Source organism: Hipposideros armiger, unplaced genomic scaffold, assembly GCF_001890085.2.
Source record: "Hipposideros armiger isolate ML-2016 unplaced genomic scaffold, ASM189008v1 scaffold_897, whole genome shotgun sequence".
Classification (NCBI taxonomy): Eukaryota; Metazoa; Chordata; class Mammalia; order Chiroptera; family Hipposideridae; genus Hipposideros; species Hipposideros armiger.
In genome coordinates this window covers 274759-289486 of record NW_017732247.1, presented here as the reverse complement: position 1 = coordinate 289486, position 14728 = coordinate 274759, and the positions used below count along the sequence as shown (strand labels likewise).

At 58.5% G+C, this 14728-nt stretch overlaps 2 protein-coding genes across 5 annotated transcripts in view; one reads left to right on the top strand and one right to left on the bottom strand.

The window, feature by feature from the left end:
- Positions 1 to 3094: 3094 nt before the first annotated feature.
- Positions 3095 to 14660, top strand: ADCK5 (aarF domain containing kinase 5). Of its 4 annotated transcripts, XM_019630194.1 has the most exons (15): positions 3095 to 3203; positions 10481 to 10587; positions 11478 to 11627; positions 12014 to 12089; positions 12227 to 12427; positions 12513 to 12653; positions 12748 to 12861; positions 12960 to 13091; positions 13160 to 13243; positions 13369 to 13450; positions 13518 to 13596; positions 13678 to 13769; positions 13837 to 14089; positions 14172 to 14288; positions 14373 to 14660. In XM_019630194.1, the coding sequence occupies exons 1-15, from the start codon at positions 3192 to 3194 to the stop codon at positions 14476 to 14478; spliced, it is 1746 nt and encodes a 581-aa protein (XP_019485739.1). In that variant the 5' UTR covers positions 3095 to 3191; the 3' UTR covers positions 14479 to 14660. The 4 variants fall into 4 exon arrangements, with proteins under 4 accessions (XP_019485739.1, XP_019485738.1, XP_019485740.1 ...); XM_019630193.1 differs by having other exon boundaries at positions 13373 to 13596; XM_019630195.1 differs by lacking the exon at positions 12513 to 12653 and having other exon boundaries at positions 13373 to 13596.
- CPSF1 (cleavage and polyadenylation specific factor 1) overlaps positions 14651 to 14728 on the bottom strand; it is an 11251-nt gene continuing 11173 nt past the window's right edge. Inside the window, exon 38 of the mRNA XM_019630131.1 lies at positions 14651 to 14665. Within this exon, the coding sequence (XP_019485676.1) occupies positions 14651 to 14665 (15 nt within the window). The remainder of the gene's footprint in view (positions 14666 to 14728) is intronic.

The window sequence follows — 14728 nt, the reverse complement described above, 5'->3', positions numbered from 1 at the left end:
TGTCACTGGCCCTCATATGTGGGATCCGAACCGGGGCCCTCTGGTGTCCCAAGCTAGTTCTTAACCATCTCGCCACTCGGCTGGCCCGAAAGCAAGCTTTTTAAATAAAGCTGATTCTCACTGACTCACCCCCCATCCAGATTCTTACTGACACTGTCCTCACTTTTCATGGCAATATAGATATTTCCACAGGTTCAGGAAGAGTCTATTCTTTCCACCAAGATATATTGTATGCTGGCGCTGCACCCCTAGCTTGTAGCTGCCACCTGCCCACGTGGCTTGTTACTTCGGTGTGATCCGACACTTTTGCAGGACTCGTGCAGACCTTAAGGAGTCAATGCCTACAAAGTGCTCTTAGGGTTTTGCGGATTCTGGGTGTTACAGGAGATGAGGAAGGTCACTTCCTAGCAGTTCCAGGAACCTAGAAATTTGCTCCAAAAATGGGAATTGTGTTTTTCACTGTGGGATAAGTTACAGAGGCTTTTGAAAGTGTAACCTGTTTCTTATGAAAACCACCAGCAAAGCAAACTTAAGGTGTTGGTATGTAAGCACTTGTGGCATGCAGGTAAATAACTGGGCCGCGCTGAGATCAGCCTCATTTTACGGCCCAGACAGATCTATGCTTGAGATCTTTTCTTTAATCAAAAGGGTGGGGAGAAACGGTAATGAAAAATTTAACCTTTGGAGTAAACAAAATATATGCCTGTACTTCCAATGGGAAACCACACGTTGTTTGGCATCCGCCCTCTGGGTCACCTGATTCCCACTCTGTTGGGCCCCTGCCTGTCCCACTTTGAGCTATTTGACAGGCCTGGAGATTGCAGACGACCAACAGCAATGCAAACACTTCCTTTTTGTAGACATGCAAATAAATTTGGTCCACTGGAGAGTCAATTGTTTTTTTTCCTGTGGAAAAAGCAAATCTCCATCTGTTTTAACATTCATTTCAGCATCCCTTCACTCCATATAAATCCGTGGTTTTGAACTTTTCTTTTGAACTCATAACCACTGTCCTGGTTCTCTCATTAGTCAATGACTTAAATAACTCTGTGACACACTGTACTAGTTTCCTAGGGCTGCTGGAACAAATTACCACAAACTTGGTGCCTTAAAATGATAGAAATTTATTCTACTACAGTGCTAGAGGCCAGAAACCTGAAATCAAAGTGTTGGCAAGGCTGGTTCTTCCTGGAGGCTCGGAGGGAGCATCTGTTCCAGCTTCTCTCCAGCTTCTGCAGACTGCCAACCATCCCTGGCGTTTCTTGGCTTGTGGCCACGTCAGTCCGGTCTCTGCCTGACTTTTCCTCTGTCTCAGACCTCTTTCTCTTTCTCTTATAAGGACCCCAGTCATTGGCTTTAGGGCCCGTCCTCATCCAGGATGATCTCAGCTAGAGAAGCTTAAGTATATCTGTAACAATCCTATTTCCAAATCAAGTCACATCACAGATTCCTGAACTTAGAACTTGAACATATCTTTTGAGGGGGACGTTGTCTATAGTTATACACATGTTCATTTTATATCTGTGAGAGTCATGCTTCTTAATGCACACACTTCTCTTTTTTTTTTTAACAGCAGTTTTGGAGACTCAAGGGCCTGGAAACGCCGGGGTGCTGGGAGATTCGGAGGATGAACTTGGGAATGGGAGACAGACAGGGGGAGGCCCGGATTGGAAGGTGTCTGGGGTTTGAATGGAACAGGAGTGGTAGTCACTTGGGGAGAGATATTCTTGGTGCCCCTGGAGCCCAGCAGTCCCAGTTTGGGAGAATCAACTCCACATATCACCACCAGGAGTGGGGGGCACCCCCATTCAGTCCAGGGCTCTGTGCCCTACCATGCAGAGGGAGGTCCCACAGCCTGGGACAGGAGCCCACGGCAGTACTAGGGTTCTCTGATGTGGAAATAGGACAGAGTTCATTTCTTTGTCTGCGTGGAGGTGGAAAACTGCTCCACCTCGTTCCCCAAGAGCAGACAGGAAGGCCCTCCTCTCACTCCCCATTTCCAGCCCCATGGTGGCTCAGGTTCCAGCAGAGTGCGTGTCACCAGGTACAGCACACGCTTATTCTCCAGGCTCCCCTTGCTGTTGTCACTTCCTAGATGCCCCAGAGGCACTGCTGTGTCAGCCTACACTATTTCCAGGCCTTAGGTGGGGGGCCAGAGCATATGCTACAGGGAACATTCCAGAAAGCCTGGGCCTAAGAGGGGCTTGAGATCCACTGTGTCAGGACTTGGCCTGGACACTAGGGACCCGGTTTTGAAGAGAGACCAAGTTCTACTCCTTCTGGCAAGTGGGCAAAAAATCGTTGAGGACAGCTGTCTGCATCCAGCCAGGGCATTCGCTCCGATGGAGGCGGTGGGAGCAAGGTGATTCTGAGGCATGCTGCAGCAGAACACACGTCAGGGCAGGCCATGGAGGAGTGTGGGTGGTGGCCCTGCCTTTGCAGAAGCTCCCCGGTAGAGGTGAGCCTGGAATAGGCCAGCGGAGAGAAAAGCAGCACTGGCTTGGGCTGAGAGGGGCTTGGAGAGGAGGGACCGGCAGGTATGGTGGGCCGGGCCGGGCGGACTGGCAGTGCGTGAAGAGGAATCTTTCTCTGTGGGCATGGCCTCCCCTGAGCTCACGGTTCAGGGCGTGGTTACTGACCGGCAGCTTTCCAAGCCACCCGGCTCACAGCAGGTGCAAATAAACATCACTCGCTTCGAGCCAAGGGAACATCGCGCGCTGCACGGAACAAGGAGCTCGGTCAGGTCGTGAGCTACAGCCTCATTCTGCAGCGAGGAAAGCAAGTCCTGAAGCAGTTCTCAGCAATTACCTCCCCGTGGGGTCCCGTCCTCCTCCCCGCTTCCGCCCGTCTTGGCAGCTCCTGAGCCTCACCTTCCGTCGGGGTGTGAGATAACGCCCCAGAGCGGCAGGGGTGACGGACCGGGAGCGGCCTAAGGGAGCGGCCTTGCTGCGGCTCTAGTCCCGGCCTCTGCAGCTCTTAGCCCGAAACCTAGGCCGCGACGGACCGCCAGGGGGCGCTGCGCCGCCGCGGACGCTGGCAGGTCGGGGCGTGGCTCCAGTCTCCGCCCATCGCCGCCGGGGAGGGGTGCGCGTGCGTGCTGCGTCCCTGTCGCAGGGACTGCTGGGCGGGGCGACGCGAGCGTGCGCCGAGCGAGAGCGGATCGGCGCGAGAGCGGAGCGGTGGCTGGGAACATGTGGCGACCGGTGAGTCCCCGCCGGACACGGGCCCGCGCCCCCTCCCACGGCCTGTGTCAGCGTCCCCCTCGGAACCGTCAGGGCTCCGAGACCCGAGTCCTTGCACACCCAGAGATGCCTCGTCCCGGGCCGTGCGAGGGACCCTCTCACCCCGAGACCGTCCCCAGCCCAGCAGGGACCTTCAGGGCTCGTGTAGGAGTCCTTCACAGCCCTCAGACACCCAGCTCTTCAGACTCCCTTTTAAACCAGACCCTGTTGGGGAGACGCTGGGTGCCACTGCGGAGCCCACCAGAGAGAGCGCCTTTCCTGCACACCCCGAAGACCTCTCTTCTCAGGAGCAGACTCACTGAGCGAGAAACCCTGTCTCAGAAGCCCTCTCGCATTATCCCCCATGGGCACCCCTTTCCCAGAAAGACACGCTTTTCCCAAGGCCACTGCTGAACCTCTGCCCTGCTTCCTGGGCCGATGGACACCCCTTCTCGCGCCTCCGTGTCCGCGTTAGACCCTCACTGCTTCAGACTCTGCCAGAAGCCGGACCGGAATCCCTCCCTGACCTTCACCTGCTCATTGGAGAGCCCTTTACCCCTGGTTGCCAGCCCATCTCACATGGCTCTGAGCTGACACCTGCCCCTGCTTCTCCGGAGATGAGAGGACTTTGGGGGGATTGAGGGGTGGCCATCTTCCTGGTGGGCTCAGGGGCACACTCCCCTCCCACCGTCAGGCCTTCCTAGACCCGTGCCTGGCCCTAGGCTGCCTGCCCGACTCATACTGCCTGTGACCCTGAGAAGAGCAGATGGCTTTCCACGGCTGTTCCTGGGTTGGGCCTCCCACCCTGTTGCACCTGTGCAGTTAGGAATGGCACCTTTCAAACCGTGTGCTGTAATTATTGACCAGATCTTACCCACTGTGTCCCCCTCTTCCCCCCCGCAAGAATCTGGCCCTTTCCTCGTGTGGTTTAGGGCTGAAGACACTGAGGGGGTTCATCAACATTTTCAATTTGAGGTTTTCTGTAGAGCTTGTATTTTTCTAGTAAGCAGATCCTGTCGATTTAGATACTAACCAGACACATGAGCTTCCATGGACCTCTGCGGCTCGCAGCTCCGATACCGAGGGGTGTTTTGTGGGCTGAGATGATGAAGCAGTTACTCTGGGAGTCAGGCAGAGAGACACTGAGTTGGCCTTTAGGACAGCACTTCATAGCTTATAAAGCTTCTTCATGTACTCAGGTCCCTGACTCCTCCAGGGGAGGGGGCTGATGGGCAGACTCACACCCAGAGTGGGACGGGGACTGGTAGGCTTCTGAGTCCTGACGGGTCACAGGCCCTTGGAAGAGAAAAGGCAGGGCGTTCGTGGCCCCCCAGGCCACCTCTCCTGGCTGTCACTCCTAACCACAGGACCTTTCTGTGCCTTGCTTTTCTTCTGCTGAGGTGCATAGGGCTGTTGAGGTTTTCTGTCACAGGAGCCATCGGGAGACTCAGCGGCTGCTTCTTACTGCTGTGGGCTGGCTTGTCTGCAGTGGCATCTCATCTCCCTTCGGATTTGCTATCTGATCTACAGGGTGCTAGGAAAACACAACTCTGCGGGTGCTTCCCACATGACCACGCGTGCTCCTGCTTCTGTGCTGAAGTTCACACAAAGTTTGTGAGCTTTGTAATGTCTCTTTGAGTTACTGCTCACTCTTTTTTGCTGCTTTGTGGCTGTTAGCTGAGTTCCAATGAGCCCTCGGTTCCTGCAGACATACTGTGCACACACTCCACATGCTCTAGGAAAGCGTGGGAGGTGGGGGTACAGCACAGGAAGCCCATCTCATCTTGTCCAGACTGGGGCTTTGGGAATGGGAGGGTGCTGGGGCGAGCGTTAGCCGGGACGTCCAGGCAGGCCGAGGCATGTGCCTTTCTTGGTGAGAAGGCGCTGGGGTGTGGGAGGGTGTCCTGTCACCAGGCCCGCTCTGGTGCTCAAGCTCTGCGTGTGGTCTGGGTTATATGTGATGTGGTGGAAATTGCCCTGGGCTGGTTCCTGGGAAGTTTGGCTGCAGGTTTGGTCCTGCATGACCGTGGGCTTCGGAGATGTCTCCTGAGTGATGGGGACACTTTGGGAAACACTGGGCATCCCACACGGGAAGGAGCCTGTGGGCCGCAGTGGGGGCTGTGGAGCTGTCAGCATGAGGCCTCACCCCTGGACTCCCGCCCAGGGCCAGGCTGCTGCCGTCTCGCCTGACTGTGGCCTTCCTTCTGCCTGTTGCTCAGCTAGCCTTCTCACTCGGGCCACGTGGGCTCTGGCCCGTTCTGTGCTTACAGCGCCTGTCGCAGCCCAGCAAGCCCTGTGGAGTTTCTGCTTTGTCTAGCACGTCTAGCCAGGTCCTGGAAGTACAGACATGATGGTGGCAGGCCCTGCCCAGTCTGGTGGGGAGACAGACTGTACATTCACAGTCATTCCTATGTGATAAGGACAGTGGGAGAGGCATGTACCAGGTGCTGGGGTGGGGGCAAGACAGGGACGCTGGTGAATCAGGGTGGGGCAAAGGGCATTCCGGGCAGGACAGCAGCCTGGAGAGCGGGCCTTGGGCCCACCCCTGGATGGGCTGTCCAGCATCTACCAGAGGGATCTTATCACAGGAGTGTGCGTGAGGCGTCCGTTCTGGGGTTGGCTGGAGATGGCGAGACACAGCCAGGGCTCCTACTGTGTGGCCTTCATGAGGGAACAACAGGAGGCGGTGCCTGGGGACTGCGTCAGGGGCCCCGCCCCCTGGGCCTGTGGATGCCAGCACTTGGCCCGGTGCTGACCGTGTGCTCAGAGGCCGTGGGCTCGGGGCCTCATGCTTTACTGTAAAATAATTCAGATTTCGCACTCTTTTCTGTAGAAGACCTGTATGTTTTAATATCAAAATGATGTTTAAAGTTATTTGTCCGTTAGGTGACGACTTTTTCTCACCAAACCCTTGCATATTAATGACTCTTGGGGACAATGTGTTTCCGTCTGTGGCTGTCAGGACCCCTCTGTGCTGGGGGGTTTCACTGCAGGCCAGTTTGGGAATGGGGTGTTGGCTGAGGAAGCAGTCAGGCTCCGGCTTTGCTCCCAGCTCTGCTGGGGTCCCCGCTGTAGTAACCGTCCAGCTTTCGTTGAGCACCTATTAAGTGCCAGTCCCTGAGTGAGGTGCTTTATTTCCACCATTTCTCACCTTTGCAGCCTTGTTACCTCCTGTTCAGAGATGAAAGGTGTCGGGGGAGTCACCTGGCTCAGGGTGAAGGAGCAAGGCCCGCAGACCAGACCTGTGTGCTCCAGTGCAGAGCTTGGCACTCAGTCAGCACAAGGCTGCTCTGAGCTCTGTGCCATCTGTACCCCCTGCGTGCTCTCGCTGACCAGCTGGCACCTGCCGGGGGCTGTGTGCCCCTCCCTGGTGGGCCTTCTCCAGGTGGAGGGACCTGGAGGCGAGTCCTGTCAGGGAGCTCTCCTCCCCAGCAGCCTTCTGCCCAGACGCAGCCCTCCCAGGGGCACCTGGGGTGTGTGACGGGGTAGCTTGGCCGCGGGCCTACTTCAATGTTGACCTCACAGCCTCTGAGCCTGAGGCCCTCAGACTGTGGCCCGCTGCGCCTTTCCTTTCCTGGACGCTTGCATCTCCAAATGATCATTGTTGGCTCTTGCCAGCTTCCATCTTGGCCTGCTGAGATGCAGCTTCTGAATCTGTGGGCCCACTGGGGCTTTGCAGCAGACCCCACTTTGCTGCCCTTTCAGTCTGCGTCTCTTCTGTTCTGCATATAACCCGTCTCCAAGCTTTTCTTTTCCTATGTTGGAAATAGTCTCTTTTCTCTTCTGGGCAAAACAAACCCCCTTTTTCCTGCTAAAAGCAGTGGGAAGCTATTATAACATAAAGAGTTCAGCAAGTAAGTACTTTTTGTTAGGTGGGGGGTGGGGGCAGGTTGCTGGGAGGAGGGTAAGGCTTTGGGGACGAGCAGGTGGCTCAGCGCAGGAGGGGCGCCTGGGGGTGACTGGCTGCTCCTTGACCCTAGAATGACCTCACATGCGCACCTGCCTGCCTGCTGTGCACACCGCTCCAGCTCTGCGCTGTGTGCGCTGTGTGGGCGGGGCCTGCTCCCAGGCTTCGCAAGTGTCAGCAGGTGGCCTGCACGTTATAGCGCGGTGGTCCCCGCTTCACAGACAGGGAAACCGAGGCACAGAGAGGGAGGTACGTGCTGGAGCCAGACTGCAGTGCCAGCCCACAAAGCCTGGGTCCAGCGTCTGCCCCTCGCCCCTCAGCCTGGGCTTTGCTGGACTCGGGCAGGGCTGTGCTGGGCACCAGCTGGCTGGTGTGGAGCAAGCGTCCTGGCCTCCGCCCACTAACGCCAGGAACACCCCTCCCACCAAGTGTGACAACTAACCTTGTCTCCAGGCACAGAATCACCCAGGTGGGGAGCCCTGCCCCAGCTCTGAAATGCCATCTTCTCAGCTGGGACTTCGAGCAGGGTGGCAGATGCTTTGTACCCTTCCTTGGTCATGAAAACATCTAAGTATAGGGACAAGCTGACAGAATGGTACTAGACAATTACCCGGACACCCACCACCTAGGTCTGCTCATTAATATCTTGCTGTAGTTTTTCTTGCTGTTAGAAAATGTATATATTTTTATTGTCATTGGACCATTTGACAGTAAGTCACAGACATTTTGACACATAACCTCTAAACAGTGTGCATCCCCTAAACAGGGATGTGCTCTCAGGTAACCATGGTAACCACGTCATGCCCCAAACACTAACAATACAGGCAGGCCTTGGAGGTCCCGGCCACCGCCACCGTGACGGCCAAAGCGAATGTGGGAATAAGGCCAGTTACATGAACGTGCGGGTCCCTGGTGCCTACAGAAGTTCCGCGTACACCACACTGTAGTCTGTGGCTAAAAAATGCCACCACCACCTGAGTCTGTTGGGAAAATGGCGCCGATAGACTTGCTCGATACTGGGTTGCCTCATGTCTTCAGTTTGTAAAAAAAAACCACTATAGTGACGTGGTAAAGTGGGGCAAGCTGTGGTTCCCCGTGTCTGCTGTCCGTATTCATACTTGCCTTCAGATCAAGGTTGGGTTGTGCTTTGCACTTGGTGTCCATCTGTCTGGCCGCCTAACCTATAATAGTCGTCCTACGTTTTCCCTGTAACCTGTTATTTATCAACTTGCTATGAAAAATTGCCAATATTTACAGAAGTAGAGAGACTGGACACATGGCTGTGCCTAGCACCAGTGGTTCCCAACTCCCGAAGAGGCCAAGCTGCTGTTGAGAGAGGGTGCTACCCTCAGATTTTTTTTCTTTTTTTAAGCTGAGCCATCCTGCTTGGCAGCTCAGCGGCTGCTCAGCTCGGGGCGGGAATCGAACTGCGGTTGCTCAGAGCTCAAACTCTTGAGCGAGCTCTTAACCGAGCCACTCGGCCGGCCCTTCAGATCTGCTTGTTAGGGTTTCTCAGGGTCACAGATGACGACTGTTGAGCGTGGCGGCTGACTGCTGTTGTCAGTTCTTACTCAGTCTTGCCGAGTTCAGAATCACAGCAGAACCCTTACAGGCCAGTGGGCAGTGCTGTCACAGGTGCGGCCTCGCGTCACCTGCCCCCCAGCCCCTCATGCTTGCCCTGAGCCTCGGACTAGACACTCACCCCCACTTCCCACAGGGATGACGGCTTCTGCACACCACCCCTCCCTGTGTGAACACCCGGCGAGGGCCCTAGGGATGCCCTGCCTGGCTCCAGCTCAATTTGCACCCCCTTTTCTTTTGGGGCAGCCCCTTTGCCCCCATTTCTTAGCACACATTTCCCAGCCATACAGGCCTATCTCCTCTCCCGGCTTCGGGCTGTCGCTAATGCTGTGCCCTCTGCCTAGGAGGCCCTCCAGTGCCCACACAGAAGTCCCACTCAGCTTGCTGCCAGGCTGCAGGACCCCCTCTGCGCCCCCGCTGTCCCAGCCACTTGCATCTGCCTGGGGTCCTGGTCACACACAGGGCCCACTGCCAGGCTGGTCCTCTGGCGGGGCTTGGTGGGTGTGTGCAGAAGGTGTGGAGTTGGGAGGGGTCTGCACGGAGCCTGGGCCGAGCTGCATCCCAAGGGGCAGGCGGGGCTCACTGCTCCTGGCACTTATGCTTGTCACAAGCCCCCGTCTTGTCAGGTGAGGTGGCTGGGATCGCAGCCTGGACCTGGCCATCCTGCAGGCACTTACACGTGTCCTGAGCAACCCTCTAGCTGTGTGCTCACAGATAGTGTCCTCTGGGCCTCCTCTGTGTGCCTGGCATGGCCGTGTGTGCCCTGCGGCCAGAAGGGCACGGGGCGGGGGGGTGGTACAGGGGGAGTGCGTGCTGCCTCTCCTCTTACCCAGAAAGCCTAGGGGCTTGGGCCCCCGAGTCTGCCCACTGCTGGCCCTCTGGCTTGCCCACGGCTGCCTGTCCCTTTGAGGATCCGCACTCGCTGTGTATGGCCTTGCTGAGGGGAGGTTATCTGTCTGCCCCATCCTCTTGGGACAGTAGGTCATGGACCTTTTCCTTTGACTTCCGTGTTGTTTCACAGTCCTTGGATTGTCTTCATGGCTCACTTAGGCTGGAGGGATTGGAACGTATGTCCGTTATTTGGCCCAGTGCTCACTGATAATGTTAACATCTGTGCTGTAGCTGACTCACTAAAATGGCTGCTTTCCTCCCAAATGTTAAGATCTGCAGTTGGGTATTGTGACCGAGGAACTCTTAGTACCCATAATTCAGATAAGACGAGGAGACCAAGGTTGCTAGTGAGCGCAGGACAGCCCCGCACGCCCACACGGCCTTGCCTGCCCTCCCCGGCTCTCCACCTCTGGGGGCATAATAGTGGAAGTCCCTCACGCCCCTACCTGCATGCAGGACCAGGTCTCTGCTGCCTGTGGTGGTCTCCCCGCTTCCTGATCGTGTCACCGAGCATCCTTGACACTTCCTCCCGGAATGCAGAACGCCCTCCTGAGGCCACTGGGCAGTGCTCTCAGCAGTAGGAAATAGTAAAGGGTAGTCCCAGGGCCCCAACCAAGTGTCAGGCGCAGGAACAGAGGGACATTCAAGGGCAGGCATTTCTTGTGACCTGCAGCAGCGACCGAGGCAGAAGCCCCAGTGCAAACTACCTGCAGCCGTCCCCTCTCATGACACTCGCACGCCAGCCTTGCTTCTGCACGTGCAGCTGCCTGCATTCCTGAGTGACGCACGCAGGCCAGGAGGCACTGCATGCTTTGGTGATGTTCTGGTGCAGGCCATGTTGCTGCCTCGTGTAACCCTGTGCCGTTCGCTCACTTTGCAGTCACAGCTTTGCCACTTCCACTCTGTCCTGCCGCAGAGCCGGCCGAAGCTCCTACCGTCCCCTACTGCCTTCCTCAGGAGAAGCCTCAGGGCCCCGCCTGCACCATGGTGAGTTCTCTGCAGCCACAGTCACCCCCCCAGGGCACGTGCCTCTCCCCAGGCAGGGACGGATGGCCTCTCTGTGGATCTGAGGCTGGACTTTTTCTGTACCCCCCCCCTCCCAAGGCGGGATGTGTTTGCTCCTGGGTATGGTGGGCTGGGATCCATGACCGCCAGCGTCCTGACCTGGGACTGGAGTTCAGGGATGGGATGCCCCTGACAGCAGCGTTGAGTGCCCAGCAGCTAGAGCCGCATGCTCCAAGGAAACAGTGGAGGAGGGTGGGGCCCAACCAAGCTGCGGGCTGCAGCAGGAGACGGGAGGAGGGTCCAAGGCCTGAGCCAGCGGCAGGACTGTGGGATGGAGGGGGACAGGGGCTGCCTGTGAGACGCAGGCCTGGTGCAGCAGTAGCTTGGGAACAGTGGGCAGACACGGGACTGGGTGCTGGGGCTTCTGCTGGGCTCAGCACATACTGGGCTCCCTCTGGATTCAGCTGCCCGCTGGCTTCCTTGTCTTGAACTCTAACTGCATCCAGTGCACATTTTGTCTGGGCTCTCTGCCATCCTGCCACCTGCAGTCCAGCGGGGCCATCAGCAGGTTGACCTGCAGTGTAGGTGGCCCTGGTCCCATGGATTTCCCACGAAGCCAAGGAACTATTTCCTCCATCCACTGGTTTCTGGATGGCTGTTGGGCCCAGGCGTGGTGACTTGGACATAATGGCCCAAGAGCACCCTGGTGACTGACCACCGAGGTGCCTGCAGAGGCTCCTCGCACAGCCCGAGTGCCTGTGGGGCGAGCCCGGCTCTGGCCACACGTGCCATGCAGGCTGGAGGGAGCAGTGGCCTGCAGCGCAGGAGGGTCACACGGGAAATAACTGGGCCATGCACCTGTGTTCTTCCAGGTCCTGGAGGCCGCAGCCCCTGTGGAAGAAGGTGCTCTCCGCCACGGCTGTGGGGGCGCCCCTGCTCCTTGGAGCCCGCTACCTCACAGCAGAGCCGCCAGAGAAGAGGAGGATGCGGCTTGTGGCCGACGGCGTGGGGCGCTTCTGCAGGTAGGTGGGGCCGGGCAGGGCGGTGCGGCTGGCTGTCTTCCCTTCGGGGTCCTTGTGGGCATACTGCAGATGAGCCATCCACACTGGACACAGCAGTGGCCGGCTCGTCAGCCATCACAGCTGTGCCCGGTTCTGAATGGGTTTTCTTTAATAATGAGTGTTCTAAAAGAATGAAAAAGAAACCACACCTAGTTTTTAGGGCCAAGGCCTGCACCCCAGCTCTCAACCCCCGTTTGTCCCGTCAGTGGTGTTCAGGGACCGAGGGGTGGTGTGGGTGCAGACCGGGAGCTGAGACTCACCTGGTAGCCACGCTGCCAGAGCCCCCCTTCACCTCCAGACACCCGAGGGCTGGGCTGGTGGGGGCTGAGGGTGGCCTCTGCTGGCAGGTCTCTGAGGGTCGGCCTGAAGATCTCCCTGGACTACTGGTGGTGCTCGAATGTCATTCTGCGAGGGATAGAAGAGGTCTGTCGTGAGTCCTGGGCTGCAGCCCGGCAGTCTGTACAGTGTGTGGGGGCAGGGGTGCCCCAGAGGAGGTGGGAGTTGGGGGGACTGAGGAGGCGCCTGCCCACCCCCATCCCTTCCCTTCATGCCTGTGGTAGAACAGCCCGAGGTACTTGGAGGTGATGTCTGCGTGTCACCAGCGGGCAGCCGATGCCTTGGTGGCCGGAGCCATCAGCAACGGAGGCCTGTACGTGAAGCTGGGCCAGGGGCTGTGCTCCTTCAACCACCTGCTGCCCCCAGAGTACATCAGGACACTGCGTGTGCTGGAGGACAGGGCCCTCACACGTGGCTTCCAGGAGGTGAGCCCTGTTCTTGGGGGCAGAGGCTGGGGGTTGGGGCTCCAGCAGCGGCCCCCATGCCACTCTACATACCCTCTCCTGCCAGGTGGACGAGCTGTTCCTCGAGGACTTTCAGGCCCCACCCCACAAGCTCTTTCAGGAATTTGACTACCAGCCAATCGCTGCTGCCAGCCTGGCCCAGGTGCACCGTGCCCGGTTGCATGACGGCACCGCTGTGGCCGTCAAGGTACATGGGGCCGAAGCAGTGGTGCAGGGCCAGGCGGTGGCACCAGCTGGGCGGTGGTGGCATCGAGTCCTCCCTGTGCCTTTGCCCGGTGCAGGTACAGTACATCGACCTGCGTGACCGCTTCGACGGGGACATCCATACCCTGGAGCTGCTGCTCAGGCTCGTGGAGTTCATGCACCCCAGCTTCGGCTTCAGCTGGGTCCTGCAGGTAACCGCCACCCACAGGCAAGTTGGGGAGTGCAGCCCTGCACATGCCAGCATGTGCTGCCCCCAGCCTGGACCCTGAACTGCCCGTGTGGCCCCCAGGACCTGAAGGGGACCCTGGCCCAAGAGCTGGACTTTGAGAATGAGGGCCGAAACGCCGAGCGCTGTGCGCGGGACCTGCAGCATTTCCACTACGTCGTGGTCCCCCGTGTGCACTGGGACACATCCAGCAAGGTGGGCTGGGCCCTCTCCTGGGTGGGGGTGCACAGGCCTGCTGAGCTCAACCTCTCTTTCGCCCCCAGCGTGTGCTGACGGCTGAATTCTGTGAGGGGTGCAAGGTCAATGACGTGGAGGCCATCAAGTCCATGGGGCTGGACATGCAGGATGTGAGTGCTGTGTGCACAGGGCACGGGTGGACGGAGGGGAGTGCCTGTTGTGTGCACACCTGAGGATACAGGTGTGAGTGCCGTGTGCATGGGGTGACAGTGGTACAGTGCTGTCCTCTCCCCAGATAGCAGAGAAGCTCATCCAGGCTTTTGCTGAGCAGATATTCTACACAGGCTTCATCCACTCCGACCCCCACCCTGGCAATGGTAGGAGAAGACCCCGGGGGTGGGCGTGGGCGTGGACTGGCAGTGAGTCAGTGTGCTGTGTCCCCAGTTCTGGTGCGGAAAGGCCCGGATGGGAAGGCACAGCTGGTGCTGCTGGACCATGGGCTGTACCAGTTCCTGGATGAGAAGTAAGGTGGCAGGGGTGGGGGTTTGCCCTGGGGCCCTGCCTCCCCTGTCCTGAGTCTCAGGGCTCAGTATGGCTCCCACAGGGACCGGTCAGCCCTGTGCCAGCTGTGGCGGGCCATCATCCTGAGGGACGATGCGGCGATGAAGGCACACGCGGCTTCACTCGGGGTGCGAGGTGAGGCTGGGTTGTGTGGTGTGCGGACATGGCGAGCCGCACAGCGTGGCTCAGCCCCTGCCCCCAGACTACTTCCTGTTCTCCGAGGTGCTCATGCAGAGGCCTGTGCGCCTGGGGCAGCTGTGGCGCTCGCACCTGATGAGCCGCGAGGAGGCGGCCTACATGCAGGCCATGGCACGGGAGCACTTCGAGGACATCATGGCCGTGCTCAAGGCTCTGCCGCGGCCCATGCTGCTCGTGCTGCGCAACGTCAACACTGTGCGTGCCATCAACACGGCCCTGGGCGCACCCGTGGACCGCTACTTCCTCATGGCCAAGAGGTGTGTGTGTGGCCGGGGCAGGGCGCGCGGCGTGGGGTGTGGCGGGGGTGCAGCAGGGCCAGGCTAACCTTGTCTCCTGCAGTGCGGTCAGAGGCTGGAGCCGCCTGGCAGGCGAAGCACAGCCGAGTTTCTACGGCACCAGCCTCCTGTGCCATGCCAGGGTGGTCTGGGAGATGCTCAAGTTTGAAGTGGCCCTGAGGTGAGTGGACAGGAGAGGCCCAATGGGCAGGGGCAGCCTGGGCCTGCTCCCCATGGACCTGTGACCCGTTCCACCCACCCTCAGGCTGGAGACCATGTCCATGCGGCTCACCGCCCTCCTGGTCCGAGTGCTGGCCCATCTGGGCCTCATGCCCAGCACCGAGGGGCTGTACGAGTATCTGGAGACCTAGCGCCCTGGGGCAGGCAGATGGCAGAGGTCGCCCAGGGCCGGCAGTGCTGGCCAGGACTGAAGGTGGATGCCCAAGACCTGGGGCACCGGAACAATTGCAACCTGGAGTTGGGGGATGCCCAGGGGCTCTGACCATGGCTGGGGCCAGGAGGCCCAATGACCACACGCTCTTCTCAAATCAAACAAATCTTTTTCCTTGTTTTTTGTACAAAAAGGGAGTGTGGCAGGGCACTGGGGCTGCGACAGTATCC

Excerpts from the sequence above, each read along its gene's own strand:
- ADCK5 (XM_019630193.1), top strand. Across the intron at positions 12,428-12,512 it reads TCACACGTGGCTTCCAGGAG|GTGGACGAGCTGTTCCTCGA; the intron begins GTGAGCCCTGTT and ends CTCTCCTGCCAG. Across the intron at positions 14,090-14,171 it reads TACTTCCTCATGGCCAAGAG|TGCGGTCAGAGGCTGGAGCC; the intron begins GTGTGTGTGTGG and ends TGTCTCCTGCAG.